This window comes from Platichthys flesus, chromosome 1, assembly GCF_949316205.1.
Source record: "Platichthys flesus chromosome 1, fPlaFle2.1, whole genome shotgun sequence".
Lineage (NCBI taxonomy): Eukaryota > Metazoa > Chordata > Actinopteri > Pleuronectiformes > Pleuronectidae > Platichthys > Platichthys flesus.
This window is the reverse complement of record NC_084945.1, coordinates 4,431,969-4,453,587: the sequence shown is the minus strand read 5'-3', so window position 1 is coordinate 4,453,587 and position 21,619 is coordinate 4,431,969. Positions and strand designations below refer to the sequence as shown.

At 43.4% G+C, this 21,619-nt stretch overlaps 1 protein-coding gene across 1 annotated transcript in view; it reads right to left on the bottom strand.

Moving 5' to 3' along the window:
• luzp2 (leucine zipper protein 2) overlaps positions 1–21,619 on the bottom strand; it is a 140,004-nt gene that overhangs the window by 9,479 nt on the left and 108,906 nt on the right. The window contains exons 7-10 of the mRNA XM_062394629.1: positions 14,035–14,097; positions 10,293–10,367; positions 9,154–9,321; positions 1,343–1,447 (exon numbers count right to left, since the gene is read on the bottom strand). Coding sequence (XP_062250613.1) covers positions 1,343–1,447; positions 9,154–9,321; positions 10,293–10,367; positions 14,035–14,097 — 411 coding nt within the window. The remainder of the gene's footprint in view (positions 1–1,342; positions 1,448–9,153; positions 9,322–10,292; positions 10,368–14,034; positions 14,098–21,619) is intronic.

The window sequence follows — 21,619 nt, the reverse complement described above, 5'->3', positions numbered from 1 at the left end:
CCCGTTAATCACTGTTTTCAGTGTGTCAGTGGGAAACTCGTCACCTTCACATGTTCCTAAAGCTCCTCGGTGTTTGCGTTTGCTCTGGTCGAGTGCAGATGTGACTCAAAGGCTCCTTGAGGAGAGTTGGAATGTGCACAGTTTGTCGTTTACTGACATTTAACAGCGAATTAGTTTCAAACGTTCACTTGGACAGAAGGATGAACTGAAAGCTTTTGGTGGTCAAAGGTCAAACGTCAGGGTCACTCACACCACTGTGTTTTTGGCTTAAGAAATTCAACACAAACCAGACGAGCACTAATCAAAACACAACAGTCCTCTTAAATTCATTCAAGTTAAAATCTAGATCCATTAATTATTCCCTGGGAGAATTCAAATTAAAAACATTCCTGGATCCACACGAAGATAATACTGAGTTCTTCCCTGACACGTACAACAAACTCTTTCAACTAAGTGTCGTGGTAAACTGTCCAGTAGGTTTTGTGAAATGCTGAAAAATAACACACAATCATAATCTAACTGGCAGAAGTAATAATCTACAAGTCATTTTACATAAAAGGTCAAAGGTCAACCGCACCATGACAACATTTTGTGATGCAAACAGACATTGTTTGAATTCATCACATTACAAAACTGGACTGACGTGGAGGTAAATGTATGTGTTTGGTGTAGCTGTGAAACTGTGAGGTGGTATAATCCTGTATATTTATATTCACTTCACGATCAATGGAAAATGGCAAAATGTGTCATTTCAGTGTCTTTACAGTTTCCCAGTCGGCAAGTTGAGAAGTTGACATCATTTTTTTCTCGACCAGCCGTTCAAAAACCAAAGCCATTTCATCTGCTCGGATGGAAAAGAGAAGATTCTTCTCCAAATAGTTTGATAGTTATTTTTTTCTGTTCATGAAATTCTGTCAGTGTCTAAAATGGCACAAATAACTTGTGTAACATTTATCGCGGACGAGTTCTTTATCTTTACGTCTTTTGTCTCAAAATTCAAACCTACAAAATGTATTATAGAGGAAGCAGCAAATCCTCTGATTTAAAGAATTATAGAAAAGAGGAATGCTTTCAGTGCGACAGTAAAAATCCTCTGGTAACTTGCAATAACAACAATTCTAAGTTCAAAACGATATAAACCATTAACTTTTAGAATCATCCGACTGGAACCTGTTACAGTTGCTGCATTAACTCTTCCAGCTAATGAATCTCTTGGAGACACTTGTAGTGTTGGACTCCTGCTCAGGGACTTGTGCATGAATTCAGTGAACAGATGAACGTCATGGATCCAGGCCCCCGAGGTCACACAGGCCATTACGATTTAATTAGTGGGAACACTCACCTTTTCCATCTGGCACGCTTTCACTCCGACCCCCTCTCTCCTCGTCACTCCCACGTTCACGGGTGATTTACTGTCGGGGACGATTCTCTGGACTCTGGAGATGTCCTGTAAAGAAAAAAACAAGAGACATTTGAACCCTGGGTTGAAACTACAACGTGTAAATGTCTTGTTGATGAAGCCGTGGAAAGTCAATTAAATCAGTTCGGACTCAAATGTTAATAACTGCTTGTGTTATTATCTCAACTAACTCAGCTCATTTATTTGTAGTAAATAAATTTGTGGTGGAATCACAACCTCCTAGCAGGCAGGAAGGGAAAAAGAGGAGCGTGCTGCAAACTAAAAAGAGAATTATTGAGATATTAGAGCTTGGAGGTGAACGTACTAAAAATAATTAACCATCACACATGATGCAAAAAGATCAAAACTTTGCTTAATATCTACATATCTGCTTAAATTGTGTTTTTATTTGAACTAAAAGAGTTAAAAGTCAGACTTCACGTTCACAGCAGCTGCTTCTAAACTCTGGTTTACAAAGTAGGCTTAAAAAAGAGCAAACTATTCTCGTCTGATACTTGGAACTGAGAGTATATATTTTTTAAGGAGCAAATTGCGACCACATCCCAAATCCCCAAAGATATATACTTTTCTTATATGTGACTGCCAGAAGCTTTTTAATCATCTGCCAGGTTCCTGTCTGTCCACGTCACACGTTAGCAGAACAGCGCCTGGGTCTCGATACCAGGTAGCGCTTAGCGGGCAGGATTAACGGCAGCACTTTGACAGAGAAGCAGCCACAGCAGTCAAAGCGAGATGTCTATTAGCGGCAAGTTTGCAGGTTTCAGATACAGGAAGGGGTGGAGTCTGACTGAATCAGGCTCCACCCCCTGGACCTCCAAATATGGTTACTCCTGGTTTCAAAGAACCAAGATGGCGCTGGACAAAAAGCCAAACTTGAGGCTTGTAAATGGCGGATCACACTCGGATGAGCAGCGTCATGGTGGATTGATAATTGGGGTTAATTACAGTGAATGAACTCATTCTAAGTTATTCCATCTAGAAACTGAAAGACCGATTTGTGCATGAGTCATATGATTTATGATTTATGAAACAAGGATATCGGCTGACAGCTCAGTTTACACAAAGGGAATCTATGTCTAATTAGACAGATATTAGAAGCAATTCAAATTAAAGCTTGATCAGCATCATCATTGTGTTTGTTGTCCTGCTCAGATTCTGAACTGTAGAGTTGTTTGTGCACCGACCAGCAGGTCCCAGACGTCCCACCTTCAAACCCGCCTGTGACGGATGTCTGAATAAAGATGCACAGATCAGCTCGGAGTGAGAAGTGAGTCCAGAAAGCAGCTTTGGGATTTTTTCCCCCGCGCTGCCTGTGATGAGCAACGATGTTTGAGTAAAGTGACCCGCCGCAGACAGCAGTGAAAAGCGATGTGGGGGGAGGTAAACAAGACGGACGCTCAGAGATGAACCTGTTCTCTCTGGAGCTGGACGAGCCGTCTCTACCACAACCACCTGAAATGATGTCCACATGAAAAACAGGGCTCTCGCTGGGTTGATGCACTTAAAACCAGTGGTGTGAGAAACGCTCCCTGCTAGAGGCCAAGGAAGTGGTAAATAAGAACCGTCGGCTGTTTGCATGCCAGGCTTCAGACGACCTGGTGTGAATACTGATGAGTGACGCTACCACCAAGTTGAACCCAAATGGAAGCTCACCATATGCAGAGATAAATTCCCCCGGCGCTTTATGTACACAAGGAAACAATCATAGGAGTAAATATTCATGTTTCTCATCATCGAGTCTTTAATGCTTTTAAATCAAATTCATAGCCTGCGTCACATTTCTGAACTGTGTTCGGAACATTCACCTCGGCGAGATAAAGATAATATCTTTTCAGAAAATGTTTATTTCAAACTGTGACTTCTTCAGAACCGGGCGGTCACAGCTGTATTAAACTTTAAACATCCAATATCTGTGCTGTCATTCATATATCAAAGACCTTTACTTTGAAAGGTGTTACAACAAGTGATTTAAAACACTGTTTGGTTGCGGACAAGCGGCTCGAACACAGAGGAAAACATTTGTTTAGTAATACGTCCTCATTAGTGTGACCAGGGCCTTTGTTATGAAATGTAATTATAAGTTAATGGGGTGTTGGAATGTCTTCAGTAGGAACCAATGAGCGACAGACGGAGGAGGGGACGTCCAACAGGGACGGACACGCTGTTGGTTTGAGTCGAGAAAGAAACAATCAGACCGAAGTTTAAAACACGAGTCGAGTTGTTGGTCTTCATTTGCAACTGCTTTGCATTAGCAAACACTAATAAGGATCACAACATCTGCGGCCGGAGTTTCTGCGTGTCTATACTTTTTAATGGCAAATTAACAGATATTATTTGCCTGCGGACTCACTGACAGTCCTTTGAATCAGTTTCCTCTAAACTCTGCAGCACAAAGTCTTCTTCCACTTCGCAGGAGGATGTTTTCACCCACGTAGACGTGAGAACAGTTCACTGCTTTGGTGTCAGGCCGCCACACAGTCAGCGACTCGCACTGTGGAACAATCTGTGCAGGTGTAACCTCGCTGCCGATCTGCTGCTCCGCGGCTCACGCAGGCAGGAAGACAGAAATACAACATTGGTAAAAGGCCAACCTGTCAGTTGACACGTGTTCTGACATATCTCGACATTTACAAGCCGTGCAGGAAATCGACATGTTTGACTTTTCCTACATCCACATTAACTTATTATACGCACCTAGTGTTTGAAGGTGTTCTGATTCTTTATTCGAGTATAATTACCACGAGAACAAAGTTGAAATACTCAATTACAAGTCCTGCATTTAAAATCATACTAGATTATAATCACTATAGTTTACTGTGGATAGTGACACTTTACAGTTAGTTGCTATTTCATATTTACACCAGAAAAGCATATTTCTTTGGGGGGGTAAATTTTCATTCCCCAGGGAATAATGCATTTATCTTGATCGGGAACCTTTGAATCAGGCTGGTTAAGGGGATGATCAGTGGATCCAGATAAAGATCCAGGTCAAGCTAATTTAAATGGGCTCTCAAAGGGGCGTGTCCTTTTTGGAGCTGCTGCATGTTAACACACTGGAAACCTGTAACTTTCACCAATATTTCAAAGAGTCTAGAATCAAGAGTTTACATGTATCTTCAATAGCTTCAGAATCTAAGAGGGACTGTTGGGCTGTTGGTGGATGTATTCGTCGAGTTCAGGTTCCCTCTGTAAAGCGTTGCATGAGAAGGAAACAAAATGTAAGATAGACACCTGACAATTGATTTGAAAAGTATTTGATTAGATGAAATTAGTTGCATGTGACGTACGGCGCACCCTTTGGATTTTGTCTCTTCTGCACCAAACAGGGAAAGATTAACACGTCTGTTTTTCCAGGAGATGTTTCCTGAAAGCTGAATGTGTCTGCAGCCGTCTGGCTCCTGCTCCGGGCCGGGGTGTGGTACCTTCCCAATCTGGGTCAGAAGTGTTCTCCTGTGAGCATAAACCGAGATCGTTGAACACAAGCCTCCCGTCACTGTCGGAGCCCATTCTTCCTCCGTCAGCTCAGGCAGCATCTTCCCGGGGCAGGTGGAGGGGAAGCGGCTCTGCTCGTGGATGTGGCCGCTTGTGGGCAAAAACACTTCATCCATTATTTCCCAACGTTTGACAGGCTCCGTCAGAATCAGCAGAGTTTTACAGTGGAGCGATGGAAGAGGGGGGAAGCGTTTAACATGAGAACCTGGATGAAGTGCTTCAACCGAGAACAGTTACTATCAGGGAACGTTCTGTTTGATTGTTCTCTACATTTAGACGGACAGTGAAATAAAGATGGGACCGACGATGGGTTTCTCTTCTTAAAATAACCATTTTCTGCCTCATCGTCTCACCTGTAACTGGCAGACTATGAAAGTTTAATATCTAGGAGCTTTATTCTGGAACCATTACTTAAGTGGAGTTCTTGGTAAAGGTATTGAAGCGAATGTTCTTCTACGGTCCAACATCAGCTGATAAAAAGCTTTGCTTTTCTTGGCTCCGTCATCCACCTCCTATCTCCTCCCTGCGTGGCAGAGATGAATTTCCCCCTCGCTTTATGTACACAAGGAAACAATCATAAAAGTAAATATTAAGTGCTGAGAGCGGGGCAATGAAATGCCCGACACAGGGCTCCGGGCATCTCAGACATCATCTCCCATTACTTTGATGAACATTGCACGCTATCGGAACCACGAGGATTGGCTCCCTAGCCGGAGACAGTTAAATATGAAGCAACTTCCACTCCAATCTTGCTGATCTGTGCATCCTCGTGCTAATGAATCTTTCACCGGCGAGAGAAACAGTGTATGTGTGTGTGTGTGTGTTTGAGCGGGGGGGGGCTGCGAGGGTCCAGTGCTTAAGGCCCATTACCCTACAGCGTGAAGTGCTCGAGCAAAACCTCCCTGCACATTCCCCCTTTGGATTTAAGGAAGAAAAAACAAAGCCGACTTCAATCTAAGTGTCCTCATGAAACTCTAACGTGGATAAATGTTTGTCTCGTGTGTGGAGCCTTTATTTCCGCTGTCTACTCCGGGGGGGGGTAACGCAGCTGCTGCTACGTGTGGAAATAATTGCCTTTTGATCACCAACAGCAATTAGCAGGAGATTAGCCGTGCGTTTGTAGAAATATTAGCATGTAGTCTTAACTACATGCGTTCGCTCTCACACTAATATGTCAAAAACCGCACACAGCAGAAAGCCAGATAAAGGATGTAATAACATGGCTGAGCTCTTTTGTGCCGTTAATGAGCGTAACGAGGAACAGCACGGGGTCATCAAAGAGCCCGGCTCCTGACGTTTGCCTCCCTGTCAGTCGATGGTTACCCCACGACTCGGCTGTTCGGCTCTCTCACGCACAGTAAGGACGATTGTGTGTTTTTCCTTCCCCCGACTTAATTTGAGGTAAATTTGGCAGTGATGTACAGGAGATGTGACCCAGCTCCACATGCACAGTCCCAGTGGACAGATGGAGCACCCCAGTAATCGTTCCAGTGCCGGTGAGCTCAGATTCATCACACGGCCCCGTCAAACTGTAACCTGCCTGCAGGAGATAAACTACTGCTCACCAGTGGAGTGCTGCTGTTTGTATGCTAATGCAGTGGGAGGAAATAACTTCATTAGCATAAAACATTTAAGAAAAATGTCAACCTGCACCTATCTTGACTTTGTGAGATGCTTATTTTACACACATGCTTTTGTTTGATTGGCTTGTTTTAATCCAAAGTGGATTAGAGAATAAAAAAACTGCAATCTGATGTTATGCTGCAAAAAAAAAAGTTTAAATGTGGTAAGAAACCAAAAATCAAACTTCTTATAAACCAAATGGTGTGCATACACAGGTTTTTAAATGCTAATAAAAGGTAATTGAGTCCTTCCTCATTTCAGGTAGAGGAGTTTGCTTTTCTTTCTAGTAGAGCTGCACAATATATCTAAAATGTGGCGTCATTGCGTTATCAACATTATCTAATGTTTTCCTAATATTATCGTGGAGCCTAGTCGTCAGGTGTTAGTGGGTTTTAGAGAATATTGTATTGTATGATGCCCCAGCAGAGGAACTGTCATGGCACTGGTTGGTTCAGTGGCAGTGAAGCAGGATGAGAAATGAACAAATAAATAGATAAACAAAAAAAAACCAGACATAAGTGGTGTGTCAAATGTGTGAGGCAGCCGTGAAACAGAGGCCCAGTAAGTTGTGACTGCTGCGAGGGGAGAAAAGCCTCTTGAAGACAGAATTGCTCTCCTGGATCACGGCAGATAAGGCCCAGTAGAGCTGAGGCCGACTCGATGGTTTCAGAGTGACAGAGCGACCGAGTGTCAGAAATCAGAACTAACAGGATCTGTGATTGAGGCTGACGTCCCCGCTCGGTGGAGGGGAGAGAAACAACGTTGGTCCTGTGAAGTCAATCCTCGAGAATCTAAAGTGATGTTCTGCTCCAGCTCTGCAGAGAAACAGAAATACTTGTGGACTTGTTATGAATCAGACTCTATCGTTTTTTTGTTTTTTTTTTTATAATTAAAAGGGTATTGACCAGATAAAACCTTGACACATGACTTTATTCTCAAAATGTGAAAGTGCTGTACAAGTAAAACAAGAAGCACTATCGACACTGACGGCCCTAATCCTATTTTTTTTACAGTGAATCCTCTCGGCAGTCACCTTTTTTTTTATTCTTGAAAGGGATTAAATCCTGATCCCTCAGTCGAGTCTACTGCGACCTTGACTTTGACAAGCCCGAGACAAAGGCTGTGTCACATTGAATTAATAATTTCACAGGGAACAGATTTAACTCCCTACACACCAAACAACTCCCATAATGCCCTGAAGTAATTGGGCTTTACTCCCAGAGCTACAGAGTACAACGACTGACATCAATTACCACGACTGCTGCTCGATTTAGATGCGCTATTATTCTGAAAAACCTCTGGATTCGTGTTCGCCCAACTGTTGTGTTTGGTCGTGATTGTTTCTTTGGGCTGTTTGTCTCTAGAAAGAGACGCTGAGGGCATCAAACTGACAAGTAGCCACTTGAATAGGACGTAATAATCAACACTTACATTATGCTGCGTGCGCTCCGATGTGGTGAAAAGTTTGGCACCGAGTTATTTTCCATGACGTCGCCATGCAGGGTGTTACTGCGTGAAATGAATTTTAATTTGAAAGAGTTTACGCAGAGAGGAGAGGAGAAATAGTTTTTTCCTCCAAAAATGCAAAAACAGCAGCCGGCTTATCTTATCTGGAAAGTCAGCGGGAAAATTATACTTCGCCGCAGACAGACGGAGGCAAATCCCGAATCCCACTTACTTTCCGTTTTTCACTTGACAAAACAAACTTATCTCTTATTTCCCCCTCAGACGCTGGAGCTGCTGAGTTTAAACTGAGGTCAACAAACAACTGACCAGACGCTGTGAGGAGAACTCGGGGCTACAGGCCTCTTCACTGCAGATACTCAGGAGGGTTTCAAGGGATTCTGGTGGCTCCGGGCAAACAGGTGCCTCGGGGGCCCCACACCGAACACAATTGAACCTCCCCCCCAATACAGTATACATTAAAACCATTCCAGTCTTCAACTCAACCTCTGAAACTCTGAGGTTTTGGCACAAAGCTTGTGGCAGGGGGCCTGACCAGGGCTCATTCATGCTCAACGTTGGATACATATAAAAACGGTTCTGATATGAATCACAACAAGGCAGGGATGCATGTTGCATTAGGAGTTCTGTGTTATTTCATTCAGGGCCACAGTGAACGAGGCCTTTGACAGACACATGTACATCACAACATGATTTTCTGTAATTTCTTATAATTGCAGCTGCTTTTAGTCATTTTGGTCTGAATGTAATTGCAGCAGTGGAGGACATAAGGTGGTGGAGTTGTGCCGGTAATTGTAAAGAGAAAGACATGCAGGTTGATAAGAGGACATTTCAGTTTTAAAAACTGAACCCATTCAAATACAGACCCACCGGTTAAACATCCATGTTGAATAGTATTTTCAATACATTCTCAAGGTCTGTTTGGTGAAAGATGAACAATATAAACTGTTAATATCTTTGCAGAGCACACGTTGAAGTCTTTAGACTCAGGCCTCGTGTTGGCTCAAGGACAGCAGGACCTCATCTATACAGTAAACCAAGCTCAGCTCAATTATTCCACATGATAAGGTTGGATTTTTAACAACACTGGGGTCTGAGGTCGTCTCTTTGAATAAACATTAAATCCCAGTGAGGTGCGGTGAACACTGGATTACCTTGGCGTGCGGCTGCTGGAAGGTGACTCTGGAGCTGTTGATGAGCGATGAGTATCTGAACAAGTGGGTGGGGGCGGCGGGGAATCTGTGGCTGCCGCTGGGCTGGTTGTGCAGGACGGCGGAGAAGCAGATGTGAACTGTGTCCTTCAGCGCCTTCAGCTGGGACTCCTGTCCCCAAACAAGATTACACACACAAGAAGATTCCTGAGCAGCTGCATCACTCCCTCCATCCACATGAGAGGTTCACTTGAGCATTAAAGCCACGGGAGGTGGAGTTAAAGAGACGAGAGCGGGAGGAGTTGTTAGGCGACACCTGAAGTGGAACTCACCAGAGGAGCGGACGTAATGTGCAGAAAGATCATTTGACTTTAATCAATAATGATGATAATGGACAGAGCGGCTGGTTTGATTACTTTATAACAGCCTCTGATGTCAGAGCTCCAGGAGCAGAACGACCCCCGTTTTGCCTGATCAGCACTTTTCTCCCCGTGCATTTTTAACTCATCCACCTCGCTCCCAGTGACAGGGTCTCAATAACCACATGTGAAGAAACAACATTAGACCTCATGCATAAAGCTGAGGCTCGTCTTCAAACTGCTGAAGCAAAACATTTTGAGAATTAAGCGTCTTTAATGAGGAATTTCTCAATACCGAGGATGGAAAGCTCTATTTCTTTTACTTTTACACTTAGCGTCCATCACGTCCATCCTCGGACACCTGCTCTCTGAAGCTGCTTTCAGACATGACTTCGCTGGAGTTTACTTTTCAAACTCAGCGGGGGATCCTGCGCTCAGACCCGTGCACGGGACCACAGGAATCTCTGGAGGGTTCAGGTGATGGGCGGTGCAGCAGGCGGAGGCAGGATGTGATGTTTAGATTTAGCTTCTTGAAATCATGTGTTTTTGTTTGGAGGCTGTTCAGTGCACGTCTGAAAGCAGCTTTCAAAAGGGATTTATTCAGACTAATATTACTACACATACTTCATTAAATAATTTAGATACCACTTCTCTATTCTGGGTTTAAATGGGTCAGACAAGAGAGGCGACTTTAGCTAAAGGTTAAACATCCAATAAATAAATAAAGCAGTAAATCAACAATGGGGAGAATAAAAGAACTTGTAATATTTCCCAGTTATTCACCTTATCCAGTGCGGTCTTCTCCAGTTCCTCCTTGGCGATGGTTAACTTGTGCTCCAGGTCCATCAGCTGCTGCCCCTGCACAAAGACAGGACTTTTGAAACGGCCGGAGCTTCTTTGTTCCGTGCAAACAAAGCACGTCTTCGTTTCCCTGCTCAACTCAGCAATGATATCAATAACACAAATCTATAGCACAAAGGAATGAGAATCTGTAATACAACACACACACACACACACACACACTGATGCACATCGATCCAGCATTGAAACTCATTGTCGTTGATATGCATTTAACACTGAGACTGAAAGTACTTGGATCTCATAAACCTCCATATTCATGAATCTGCAAATCAATCGTTTAATTTTGGCAGTAAACCGCTCTGCTGAATGATACCCATCTATATCCTGGAGCAGAGGAAGTGCAGAGGCTATTCAGATAACAATCTGTTCCCATCAGACGCCCTAAAACCATCAAACCCCTTCATGAACATCATTGCTGGAGTTTAATCCCTGAGCAGAAAATGGCCCTTTTTCCAGTGAATGAGCCGATGGACAGTAACAGTGAGGAGATCAGCATGGGGCGCCCTGCGGGGGGGGGGGGGGGGGGGTATTTTATTATTGATAAATTCATCATCGAGAAGAAAGGGGAAAAGTTGTATTGGGGATCATTTGCATGCAGTCGGTGTAAAACTATCCTCGCTGATGGACTTTGAGCCATGAACTTTTATTAGGTGTCTGTTACTGGCCTCTCAAAATGATGTAGTGCACGGACTCACATTCTGAAACAGCCAAGGTCGGCTAACTTAGCAAACAAGAGACAACAAAAAAAAGTGCTTTAATAGACGTGTGTTTGACCTGAGTGAGTTCGGTGACACAGCGGGGGGGGGGGGGCGTGTTCGCATGTTTCTTTGGATTCATCTGGATTCCTGTCAGCAAGGTGGTGATGATGTCTGACACGTGTGCGGCTGTGAGGATGTGTGTGTGTTTTTTCGGTGACAGATGAACGGAGCGGTGAAAGTCAAGGGCAGGGCGACATTCAGCTCGATTGGTTTTAAAAGACGCCCGAGAATCAGATCTTCCTTTTTCCTTTACAGCGAGGTTTAGGACAAAGTGGTTTGTAGCTGTCTGGCTGAGCTCGATATCCTGAGGAAATAATAAAGTTTGAAGAACAGATCTTCAGCCGTGGAAGTGGAGGCTGGAAAATAATCTTTTTGAGCCAAATTGTGAATGAGCGGCATAATTATTCACTTATAGACGTTTGAATTAGTTTCAACATAAAGGATATTTAAAGGCGCCGATAAAAAAGGCTTTTTACAGTCGGATGTTTTTAAGACGCCGGGGACATGATTAGATGTTTGCTATAAAACAACTGGCAGCGGACTTTTCATTTCATGCACCACATGCTTGGAATGAGGAGGACATCGGACCGAGCTTGGAATCTGAAGCCTCTCTTAATAAAAGGGCCTGACTGTGAGGGAGAGCGGGTCGTCCACTCATCGGAGGGACGGTGACTCGATTCCTGACCTGTCTTCTGAAGTGTCCATGGGCAAGACACTAAACCACAGTTTACCCCGGGTGGCTGTGTGCGTGAAATCCGGAATTTACTGCTCATTCATTTGTTGTTTATATACTTCCCTTTAACTGTTTCTATTCTTTTTTATTGTCATTTTGGTAAATAGGTGAATGTACATCTGTGCTAATCTGTCTCTGATTGTATTTAGATATGAACCTGTTTTCATTTCATTGTTTACCACCTATCTAGACTCCCTGGCAGAATAGATACTGGTCACTTCCTGGTTGAATAAGGGATAAATAAGAAAATAACTAACTGCTCAGACAGCACTTTCTGCTGCTCTAAACATTTCTCTATGTTTATGTGATGGTGCCGGGGAGAAATATTGCAAAACAACACCAACTGCTGAGTTTAGGAAAATGTGGACCAGTGAATAATCTGAATAATGACTCCGGGCTGGACTGGTGCACGCAGGAATAGAACAGCCTGCTCTCAGTGTGTCTTCAAAAGATGTGATGGCTGTGTTAGTATGTAGCATTAACTCCCTTTGGGATTAATAAAGCACTGCATCTATCCATCCATCCAGTACACATCATCAGTGGGTAGTACTCTGCCGACGATCACTGACCCAGAAAGCCTGACTTTCAGGGTTAGTGCCTCTGAGTGCCGGGCTCCAGGTTTCTGTGCGGAGTCCATTAGGGAGGCGGGGTCAGTGGGTTACTGGCCACTCTGCTAGTCGAGGCATGCAACTACATCAGGCTGTCATTTTTTCCCTTTCTCTTCTGTTGTCTTTGTTTCCTAAGCTGGCGGAGAAACAGCTCGAGGGGTAAATTTAAAAGTGGACTGACGGAGAGAAGAAGAAATGCAGAAAGCTCGAATGCAGCTCATCTGCCAGAAACGATGTCTCACAGGGAAACGCAGGGAAGGAGCGGCCGGTTCCTCCAAAGTTATTTTAATCTGAAGGGCTCAGCAAGTGAAGAGGAACCTGCCTCTGCGTAGTGTTTACAGTTCTGGGGCTGATTCACAGAGTCTGCTATATTTTGTTAAAGTTCTGAGACGTATTGATGGAAAACTCTCCACCATAAATCCATTTTGTAAATCCACATTAATGTCTTCTGTCAAAACACCTCCCTCTATTATCTTCAAAGCTCCACTAGTCCACCAGGAGGATGGAAATAATTTGGTTTCCTGATTTCGTTTTGTTCCCTCGTCTTTCGCCCGGCGTGTTGTGTTGAATTGTGTGTGCGTGTGACATTCTGCTGCGAAATGCACTTTGCCACGGTACAACAGCCCAATTCAATCGCCTCCCGGTCAAGGTGCCTTGACTGACATCCCCCCTGTGAGGCTGGTGACATTTCCCCAACTTGAGGGACTCTTCTCCACTTCCTGCTCCCCCCCCCCTCTGGGCTTTCGATCACAGCACATGGGGCATACAGATGAGTTTCCAGGAACAGCTCGAGGGATCAGTGGGGATCGGGGACATGATGCCTTTCCCTCTGACCTTTCCTTCAGAGAGGAACGCTGACTGTCCTCCCTCTGAAGTTGACTTGCTTTGTCTGACGAGACAGAATTTGATCAAATCAGCTTCGTCCTCCTGTAACGGCAGAATCTCCGAGACAGTAATGTCCCAAACGTCCACGTGAAAGGTTTGGTGGCTTTGTTGTTGTTGTTTTTTTTTGGAGAAGAGTGACTGATGCAATTTGGGGACAAGGATTTAAGAGAAGTGACACCGAGCAAACAAGTCAATGCATCCATCATTTGCAGGCTATAAATAGAACAAGGGGACAGGACATCCGAGGATAATACATGCAGGCATTATAGGAGCCGCATGAAATCAAGTCTGGACGGGGCCAAGTCCTTTTAAATTCATTTACGTCTGACGGAGCTTTAGGGACGACGGCTCCCAAGGATCAAAACATACATTTAAGAACCTGGCATCACGGCGGCGGAAATGTAAACTGACATTTTAGCGCCGCACACAGGCCTGAAAGGTCGGCCTGAGGCGAGCTCTCAGATCTGAGACCAGTTAGTCCTCGATGCACAAGGGGCAGAGGACCAGGTGTCGGCCACACTTGCCTTTGCAGGCGTCCTCCTCCTGGACGGGGCTTTGTAATTGCATCCTGAATTAATTGGAGTGCCTTGTGTAACTGGATCATCCTTTCAAGGTGTTCTGAAGTACCTGTTTACCGCTAGTATAATACAACACCCCCCCCCCACTTAGTTTGTGCTTACCTTAAAAATTAAATCCTTTTTCCCGTACCGCAGTTCTTTTAGTTGAGCCTGGATCTTTTTGGACTGCAAGAAGAAGATAAGGAGAAAAATATGTGTTAGCTTATTCAAATGGAGAAATTGGTTTTAGATCACGTAGCAGGATTCTGCCGGCTGCAGCAGAAGAAGCCTTTGTGAGTGTTCCCTGGGCAGAGCTCCGGCTCAGAGGGAGGCCCCCGCTGAGAGGAAGAAAATATCAAATCTCCCCTTCACTGAACTGTATAGTCCACACAATGATGCAGTCATGCACTGACTTCTTGCCCACTGTCTAAACCCTTGAATTCTTACTCCCACTACACACATTACCACGGCCGTCACCGCACAAGCAGATTACAGCCGGCGCCCACCTGCCATCGGGAAGCAGCAGCACACACATACACGTTTCCTTTATTTAATGCCGCCCTCGTACGTGGTGCACAGTGGCCGGCTCTGGCTCGGCTGCTCCACATCAGTGGGTGCGTGGAGCACAGAGCTTCTCCCACAGGGCTCCACACACAGCCGGCCTCCGAGCCGCTCATCATGGGAGCTGCAGCTCTGGAAGCCTCCACCCGGGACTCAGCAGCCGCTCACAGGGTTTCACGCTGCGTCATCATTGAGACTCGATGTGCACGTAGGTATTTCACACTGTGGGCATTGTGCAGTCTGTGAGTGTTTAGGATGCAAATAAAAGTGCACTCGCTCCACTTGAAACCAATCAATCAAAGCATCGAGCTGCAGAGGCTCAATATCTTGTGACGTCTTTTCTATATCAGGGGAATTCAATAAACATTCGAGAGACATGTCCTCAAGCAAAGGTCCTGAACCTCATACTTATAATGTCTCTGTGTGATGTTCTGTATATTAAAATATCAACATATTGATATATTATTTATACATTTTTTATTTTCACAAAAGTTATTATTCATTTTCACACTGAAGAAAATGGATTATACATAAGTACATAAATAATATACTTAATTTCACTTCAATTAAGTTTCCCTTTTACTTAATGTTGCTACCCCAATTTCCACTTAGCAGGACTAATTGTCTACTACTTATCTCACAGCTGATCATTTTTAATACTTTCTTTCCTTCTCTTATCCCACTCTTCTTCTTTTGTTGTTCAGTGAAAGAAGCTGTAGCTTGAGATCCAGCTTGTCCTACCAGGACCTGAGTTCAGAGTTCACAATTTGATTGACATCACGTGAGATGAGTTGTAATGCATACAGTTGTTCTGTGAGTTCCCTGAGCCACTGAACCAGTGTTGGGATCGCTAGAAAAGCTTTGCAGGTCAAAATAGAAACGTTTTTTGGGGAAATTCTCAATGATTTATAGGTTAAAGGTTGGGTTCCGGCTCCAGATCCGGACTGTGACCTGTGGTCTACATGATTTCCTCAGCTTCTGTCCCTGTGTTTTTTATGCACATTTTCAATTTGCAAATACACATATGAGCTGAGACATTTGAACATTTAAAAAATTGCAAAAAATAAGGTTGAATACATGATCGAAAAGTAAATCAAACATAACGGTACGAATACATTAGAAACAAGCACATTTCTTCATTGTTTGACGGTTTGACGGTGAATACCTCTATACTCTTTATATGTATATGTCTTTCTGTCTCAATATCTTTACAAGCCTCTCTTTCTACCTTTGTACTTTCTTTTCAAAAGCAGTAAAAAAGTGCCACGAGGTCTAATCTTGCTCCAAAACCCTCTGAAGCCAGAGCTGAGGGACAATTCCCCTCAGAGGGTTCTCTCTGCTTTACGAGCACCTGCGTACCAGTTTCCCAAATTCATTTTTTTCTAAATTAGATTCTTTATCTTATTATTTCTCTTCCCAGGATGCAGCTGTGTGCCCATACTCATCTCTGTCTTGTGTAATTAGATTCAAAAATTACATCCTAGGGCTCATCATAAACAACTGTAAGGTTAAGAAAAAGCTCATTTAAACACTCACGCTCACTGCAACGTATCTAATTTGGGATCTTTACGTCTACTTTCCTGTGGCCCGGCTCTTAAAATGAAATGTGAACTCATACAAAGAAAATTAATTTGTTAAGTGCAGCTTTTGAGATACTTGCTGGTAATAGAATGACTCATAAATGAATGACTCATAAAGAGGCCATGGAGTCGAACCCCTGTGTGGCGTCAACTTATAAATGCAAATATCTGCATCTGTAGATGTGCTGAGCTCTTGGAATTGCCAAAGCATTGGTCTATTATTTACTGAGAATGAATCATGTGAGCTGTCTGCTCGGCCCAGGAGAAAACCAGTAGCATCTCTCTGCTGCTGCTCCCGATGGTTCAGACCCTGCAAGAGTGAGACCTGCATTTTAAATAGTTACAAACCAAAGTGATGCAGTATTTTAAAACACCAATCTCCAGATTTGGGTGAAATGCATCGCTGACAGTCATCGTCTCTGTGGGGACGATGACTACAACTGTCAATGACAGATTTGAAAACGCCTGCATAAGCATGTTTTTGACACTTTTGTGTTCTGCCAGGTTTATTTTTATTTTTTATTCATGAGAAGACCAGAAAAGAGATGCTCCACTCGACGATATTCTGGATGGACTATTTTCATATCGTGATATCTTTTGGAACCTGCTCCTTGATTCATTCCCTCTGGTCTAACTAAAGAAAATGTGTTTGCCAACCTTGTAAACTAACTTAAAGTGACAGTATTATGCTGCTAGAATGTTTAGTTCATGAAACTTATTCATCATTTCTGTATCACAAATTTATATAATACTAACATATTTATAAAGTATGAATGTGTCAGAAAAAAAATCTCTTTAACTATTGTGTTTTTTTTGTTTGCTCCAAATCCTGCAGAAAAAAAACATCGGACTGTAGCAGCGCTGATATGCCTGAAGTTTCCTTATTGCTTACTGTGCTCAAGAGAAATCTTCAGGGTCGCTACACAACCATGCTGCCAGAAATAGGCAAAAATGAAGAAGAAACACAAACAGGTTTTTGGCACCGGTTTGATTCCTCCACTGCCTTCCGGCTTGTGTGCACTTCTTTGCCTTGACCACCTGGACACAGAGTTTCTTGTTTGTTTGTCTCATTTTCCCTGCATCTCCCTCCAGGAGCAACCTCAGAATCTCTATGTCCACTAATTAATTAGCTCTGCCGCCCTATGGCCACGCAGGGCGCACCAAATTAAAAACATCCCGAGGTGCATGACTTGTCGAAGCGATGTCCTGTGCAGACGGTAAATGTCGTTTGACGTCGTTTCTTGAGCTCGCCACGACGCACAAGGTCAGTAATGATGAGCACAAACCAGCTTAATGAAGCTACGTTCACTGTTTGTCTTTCGGTGCTGGGTGAGCGGTTTATTAGTGGAACCATCTGCTGGGCTCTAAAACCAAAATAATGAGCTTAAAGGGGCTGAAGAAGCTCCATGTAGCGCAGAGAGGTGCTGCAACGCTGCCTTGTTATTGTTTATGAATTCACTGACGGCTTCTATTGTTTTCTGTCTTCTAATTATATGTAATTTGCATTTGGAAACTCCAGTAGCCAGAATGTGAAGCACCTTCATCATCCACTCGCCAAAGTCGGTTATTGGAAAATCCCCCAAACTGAAATTTACCTTTTTTGAATCTGACAGCAGCCATATTATATTTTTCTTTATAATTCACATTTATCTCAGTTTTTCTCTGGCTCATTTCTCACCTTTACCTCGGGCTACTTGCATTTTAATGTGTCCAATTTACAAGCCCTATTGTTTGATGCAGATTAGTTTTTGGAGAAATTGATTTTCCTTTGCACTCTCATTTTCCCACAGTATCAATAACTCTGAGGTAAAGCTGAGGTGCCAGCGTCGGGCTCTGCACGTGACACCGTGTGTAGGCAGGTGGAGATCGAAATGCTTCTGTGTATTTCACTTCCTTTCCCATGTTGTTATCATAGTAAATTGCCTGACATCACAGTTTTACCTCTGACCATCGATCTGCTTAGTATGTTCCGTGTGTTCGAATCCTGCTCGTGAGCAAACAGCACAGCTTCATCACTGAAAAGCCGATAAACAGGTGAGGTGACATGACAGGTTGGTGGGCGCTGTGCAAAATGTCCAGACATCCTCAGCAGGCATTGGTTCGGAACTGCACCCCCGCCGCAGCCTCACTGATCTGCTGCAACTCCTCCCCCGTTTAAACAGATTGCCCTATTTGTGCAGAGTGTCTGATTGGCTGAGGCAGAGCGGTGACTGGCTGGCGGCCAAAACGTCCCGACTGGAAGCATATAGTTTATTCTAGTCATTCCAGTCAGGATATTCAGATTTAATCGATATGGATAGTGAAGGAAGTTGAGCAACGCAGCATTCCATCTGTTTCATTTAGAGGATGGGCTCTTGTATTGCTCTCCGTGCACATCTCTAATTGTATTGTAGGAAGCATCAGTGAAGCTGGCAGCAAACGTCATCCTTCAACACAGCAGCATCACCAAGATGCATCCAAACATTCATATGGATGGAAATGGCTTCGGATTCTCGTCTCTGATTTCTGAATGGAGCCGGAGTTATTTTAAAATGACGTCACATTTAAATACTTCAAAAACTGCATGTTTCAAGAAGTAAGATAACAAAATGAATAACCTTTTGAAGACCATAGTGGATGAGTCAAATATGATCCATATGATCCACCAACACCTCCCCATCGAAGATAAGGTGAAGCAGCTGAGGAGAGAATGACCCTTCTCAAACTCCAGACAGATACAGGAGGCGTCTGTTGTTTTTTCCCAGAGCCAAGACGAGAGACCTGAGATACATTCTTGTAGAAGATCAGTTATCAGTTCCATGTTAATCTTGCTTGTAGTTTTTAGAGAATGTTAATATCTGTAAAACTGAGCAAGAACTACATATATTCTAGTTTAAACTTTCTTAACACCCCACTGTGAATCTGCTCATTCCATCACATTCAAAAAGCTCATTTCCTTGCTGCTGCAGGTTCGGTTCCGGCACTTTAGCTGCATATCTTCCTCTCTCTCTCTCTCTCTCTCTCTCTCTCTCTCTCTCTCTCTCTCTCTCTCTCTCTCTCTCTCTCTCTCTCTCTCTCTCTCTCTCTCTCTCTCTCTCTCTCTCTCTCTCCCATTTGAAGCTCATACTGTCGATCTATCTCTATCTTAAAAAGACTAGATGGTAAACTGGGGCCCAAACAGGATCCACATGGTCAACAACAATACCGAGATAGGCTGTAGTGTTCAAATAATGATTGTTTGGGCTTAAAGTGTGCAGAGGAAACCTCCTCACACCGTTATCTGACCACAGCCGGCCTGGACTGTTGACACGAGGCCTGATTCATCAGAGCAGGAGATGGTTCACTGCCGCCTCAGATCTGTGACAGGACCTTATCCACAGGTTTGACGGCTGCATAGAGTGGTTATCTGAGTTACCCTGGACTTTCTGTCAGCTTCAACCTGGCTGCCTTTCTCCTCAGATCTCTCCCATCTTCAGTGTGTTCCTGTTTTGCAGAATTGTTACTGGAAATTGTTGTTTTCTCTTTCACACATTTCTGAGTAAAAGGCTGGAGACTGTTACGTGTGAAAATGTCAGGAAATCATCAGTTTGAGAAATACTGGAACAAGCTAGTCAAGCACCAACTTGTTTGCACTATTGTTGCTTTATTTTATTTCTCTCTTCATCTGTAAATATATATATTTAGGTATATATTCTATTTTATACTATTATATTCTACTTTTTGGGGCTGTATACACTTTTTGCTAGAAGAGATCCTGTGACTCAAGCATTCCATTGCCAGTGACTGCTTAATGTTATTGTTGTGCATTTTGTTGTGCACACTCAAACTCGCCCCCCCATTCTGATGCTTGATGTCAATAAGAAGACATACAGGCGTTCCTTATAAAGTCATCAGTTAGTCTGTATGTCTTATCTTTGCTGCCTCCCATAGACTCTATATAAAGCTCCTGACATTGGTTGCTGGCTGCACTATATAGTATATCATGAATCTAACTTCACCCATGTTAATGGATGGGACATGGACCAGACAATAAAATAACTATTTTTTGAGGTTTTTTAGGTATCATCAAGTGTTAATCTCTATTAAGTTGGTTTTAGTTATTGTCTTAGTATTTCTGGTCCGATCAATTTTAGACGCAGAACTACAACTTTGCCAAACACCTTAAATGTTGATCTATCTGCTGATCATCAGTTTTGTCACAGACACAACAAAGTCGTCCTCAGACTGGATGTTCAAGCTTTAGTTGAATCCACATGTATAATTTGCCTGAATGCAATTTTAGACTAAATATATAATTAGGCCTAAAAATAGGAAAGAGGAAAGTCAACTTGAAATCATCAGCATTAGGTTATATTTGATCTGCATACGGTTCAGGTTACTGGATGTTTCCATAAAATCCTGATGGAAGAATGAAATGTGATTCTGCAGAAATAAGAGCTGACAAAACATTCTTCGATCAAACGGTGACCGTGCAGCAACCCCATAAATCTGACAGAATAGAAAGCTGGTGATAAATTCCGGCTCTTGAAGAACAGATGAACAACAGATTGAACGGTGTCTCTGCTTCTCTGAAACAACCTTCACCTTGAGGTTGACTCTGTTTTTCTGAGCTATCAGATGTTCCCCCCGAGGAGACGACCGTCTGCTTCCGAAAGGTCGCGGCAAATCGTTCCTATGAACTGGATGAGGAGCAGAGAAGAGCAGGAAGCAGAAGATTCACCAGCAGTGGCACAGGCCTGGTAAGTTTCCTTCAGGATTCAGATGGACTGCTGGGTTAGTGAAGTGAACAGACAGACAGCTGAGTCGGCCCTGTGGCTGCCTGCCAGCGAGTTTCAGACTGAACTTGGTGAGTCTGTGATACACTTTTCCCGCTAAGCTCTCCTCATTCATGTGCTTGTGTGTGAACATCAACAGCTCCACTATTCTCTCTCCAAACTGATCCATGAAAGAAAGTTGGCAAGGAAAAGTGCTTCCATAAGAAACAGCTCAAACTTTACAGGCTCTTTAACCTTTCCAAAACATTTCAGTGCAAACATCCTGGAACTGTATCTACTGCAGCAAATAGAAAAGCAATGCAGAGATTCACTAAACATGAGAAATGATAACCACAATTACTATTATAATATTTAAACATGAGGTGGGTGCACATTCATTATTTCAGACATGAATGTGATGTGTATGTGAGATTACATGAAGATGGACGACATGCAGGCAGCTGGCAGCAGTTTGGGTTATAAACACACAGACCCTCCATCAGCAGACGGGACAGAGGCCAGACTGAACAATCTAAATACAGGTCCAATCAATTTGTCTAGAGGATGGTTTCTGTCAGTTCAGGATGTTCTTATCACATTGATGTAAGTTCAAGTGCTTGTTTTTTTAGGTTTGGTGGTTTTTAGTAGAGTTGTCTCAAACTTAACTTAATGAAACCAGTTTGAGACGGCTTTTACTTTAGGAAAGCATGGTGCATTATCATAATGTAGCCTTTCTAAGATGGTAAACTGGGGCACCCGCACTACCAGTTGCCCCAGTTCATCATCTTCTAATGGCCACTCCCATGAGTCTATATACGGAGGCTTGAGGGGCCG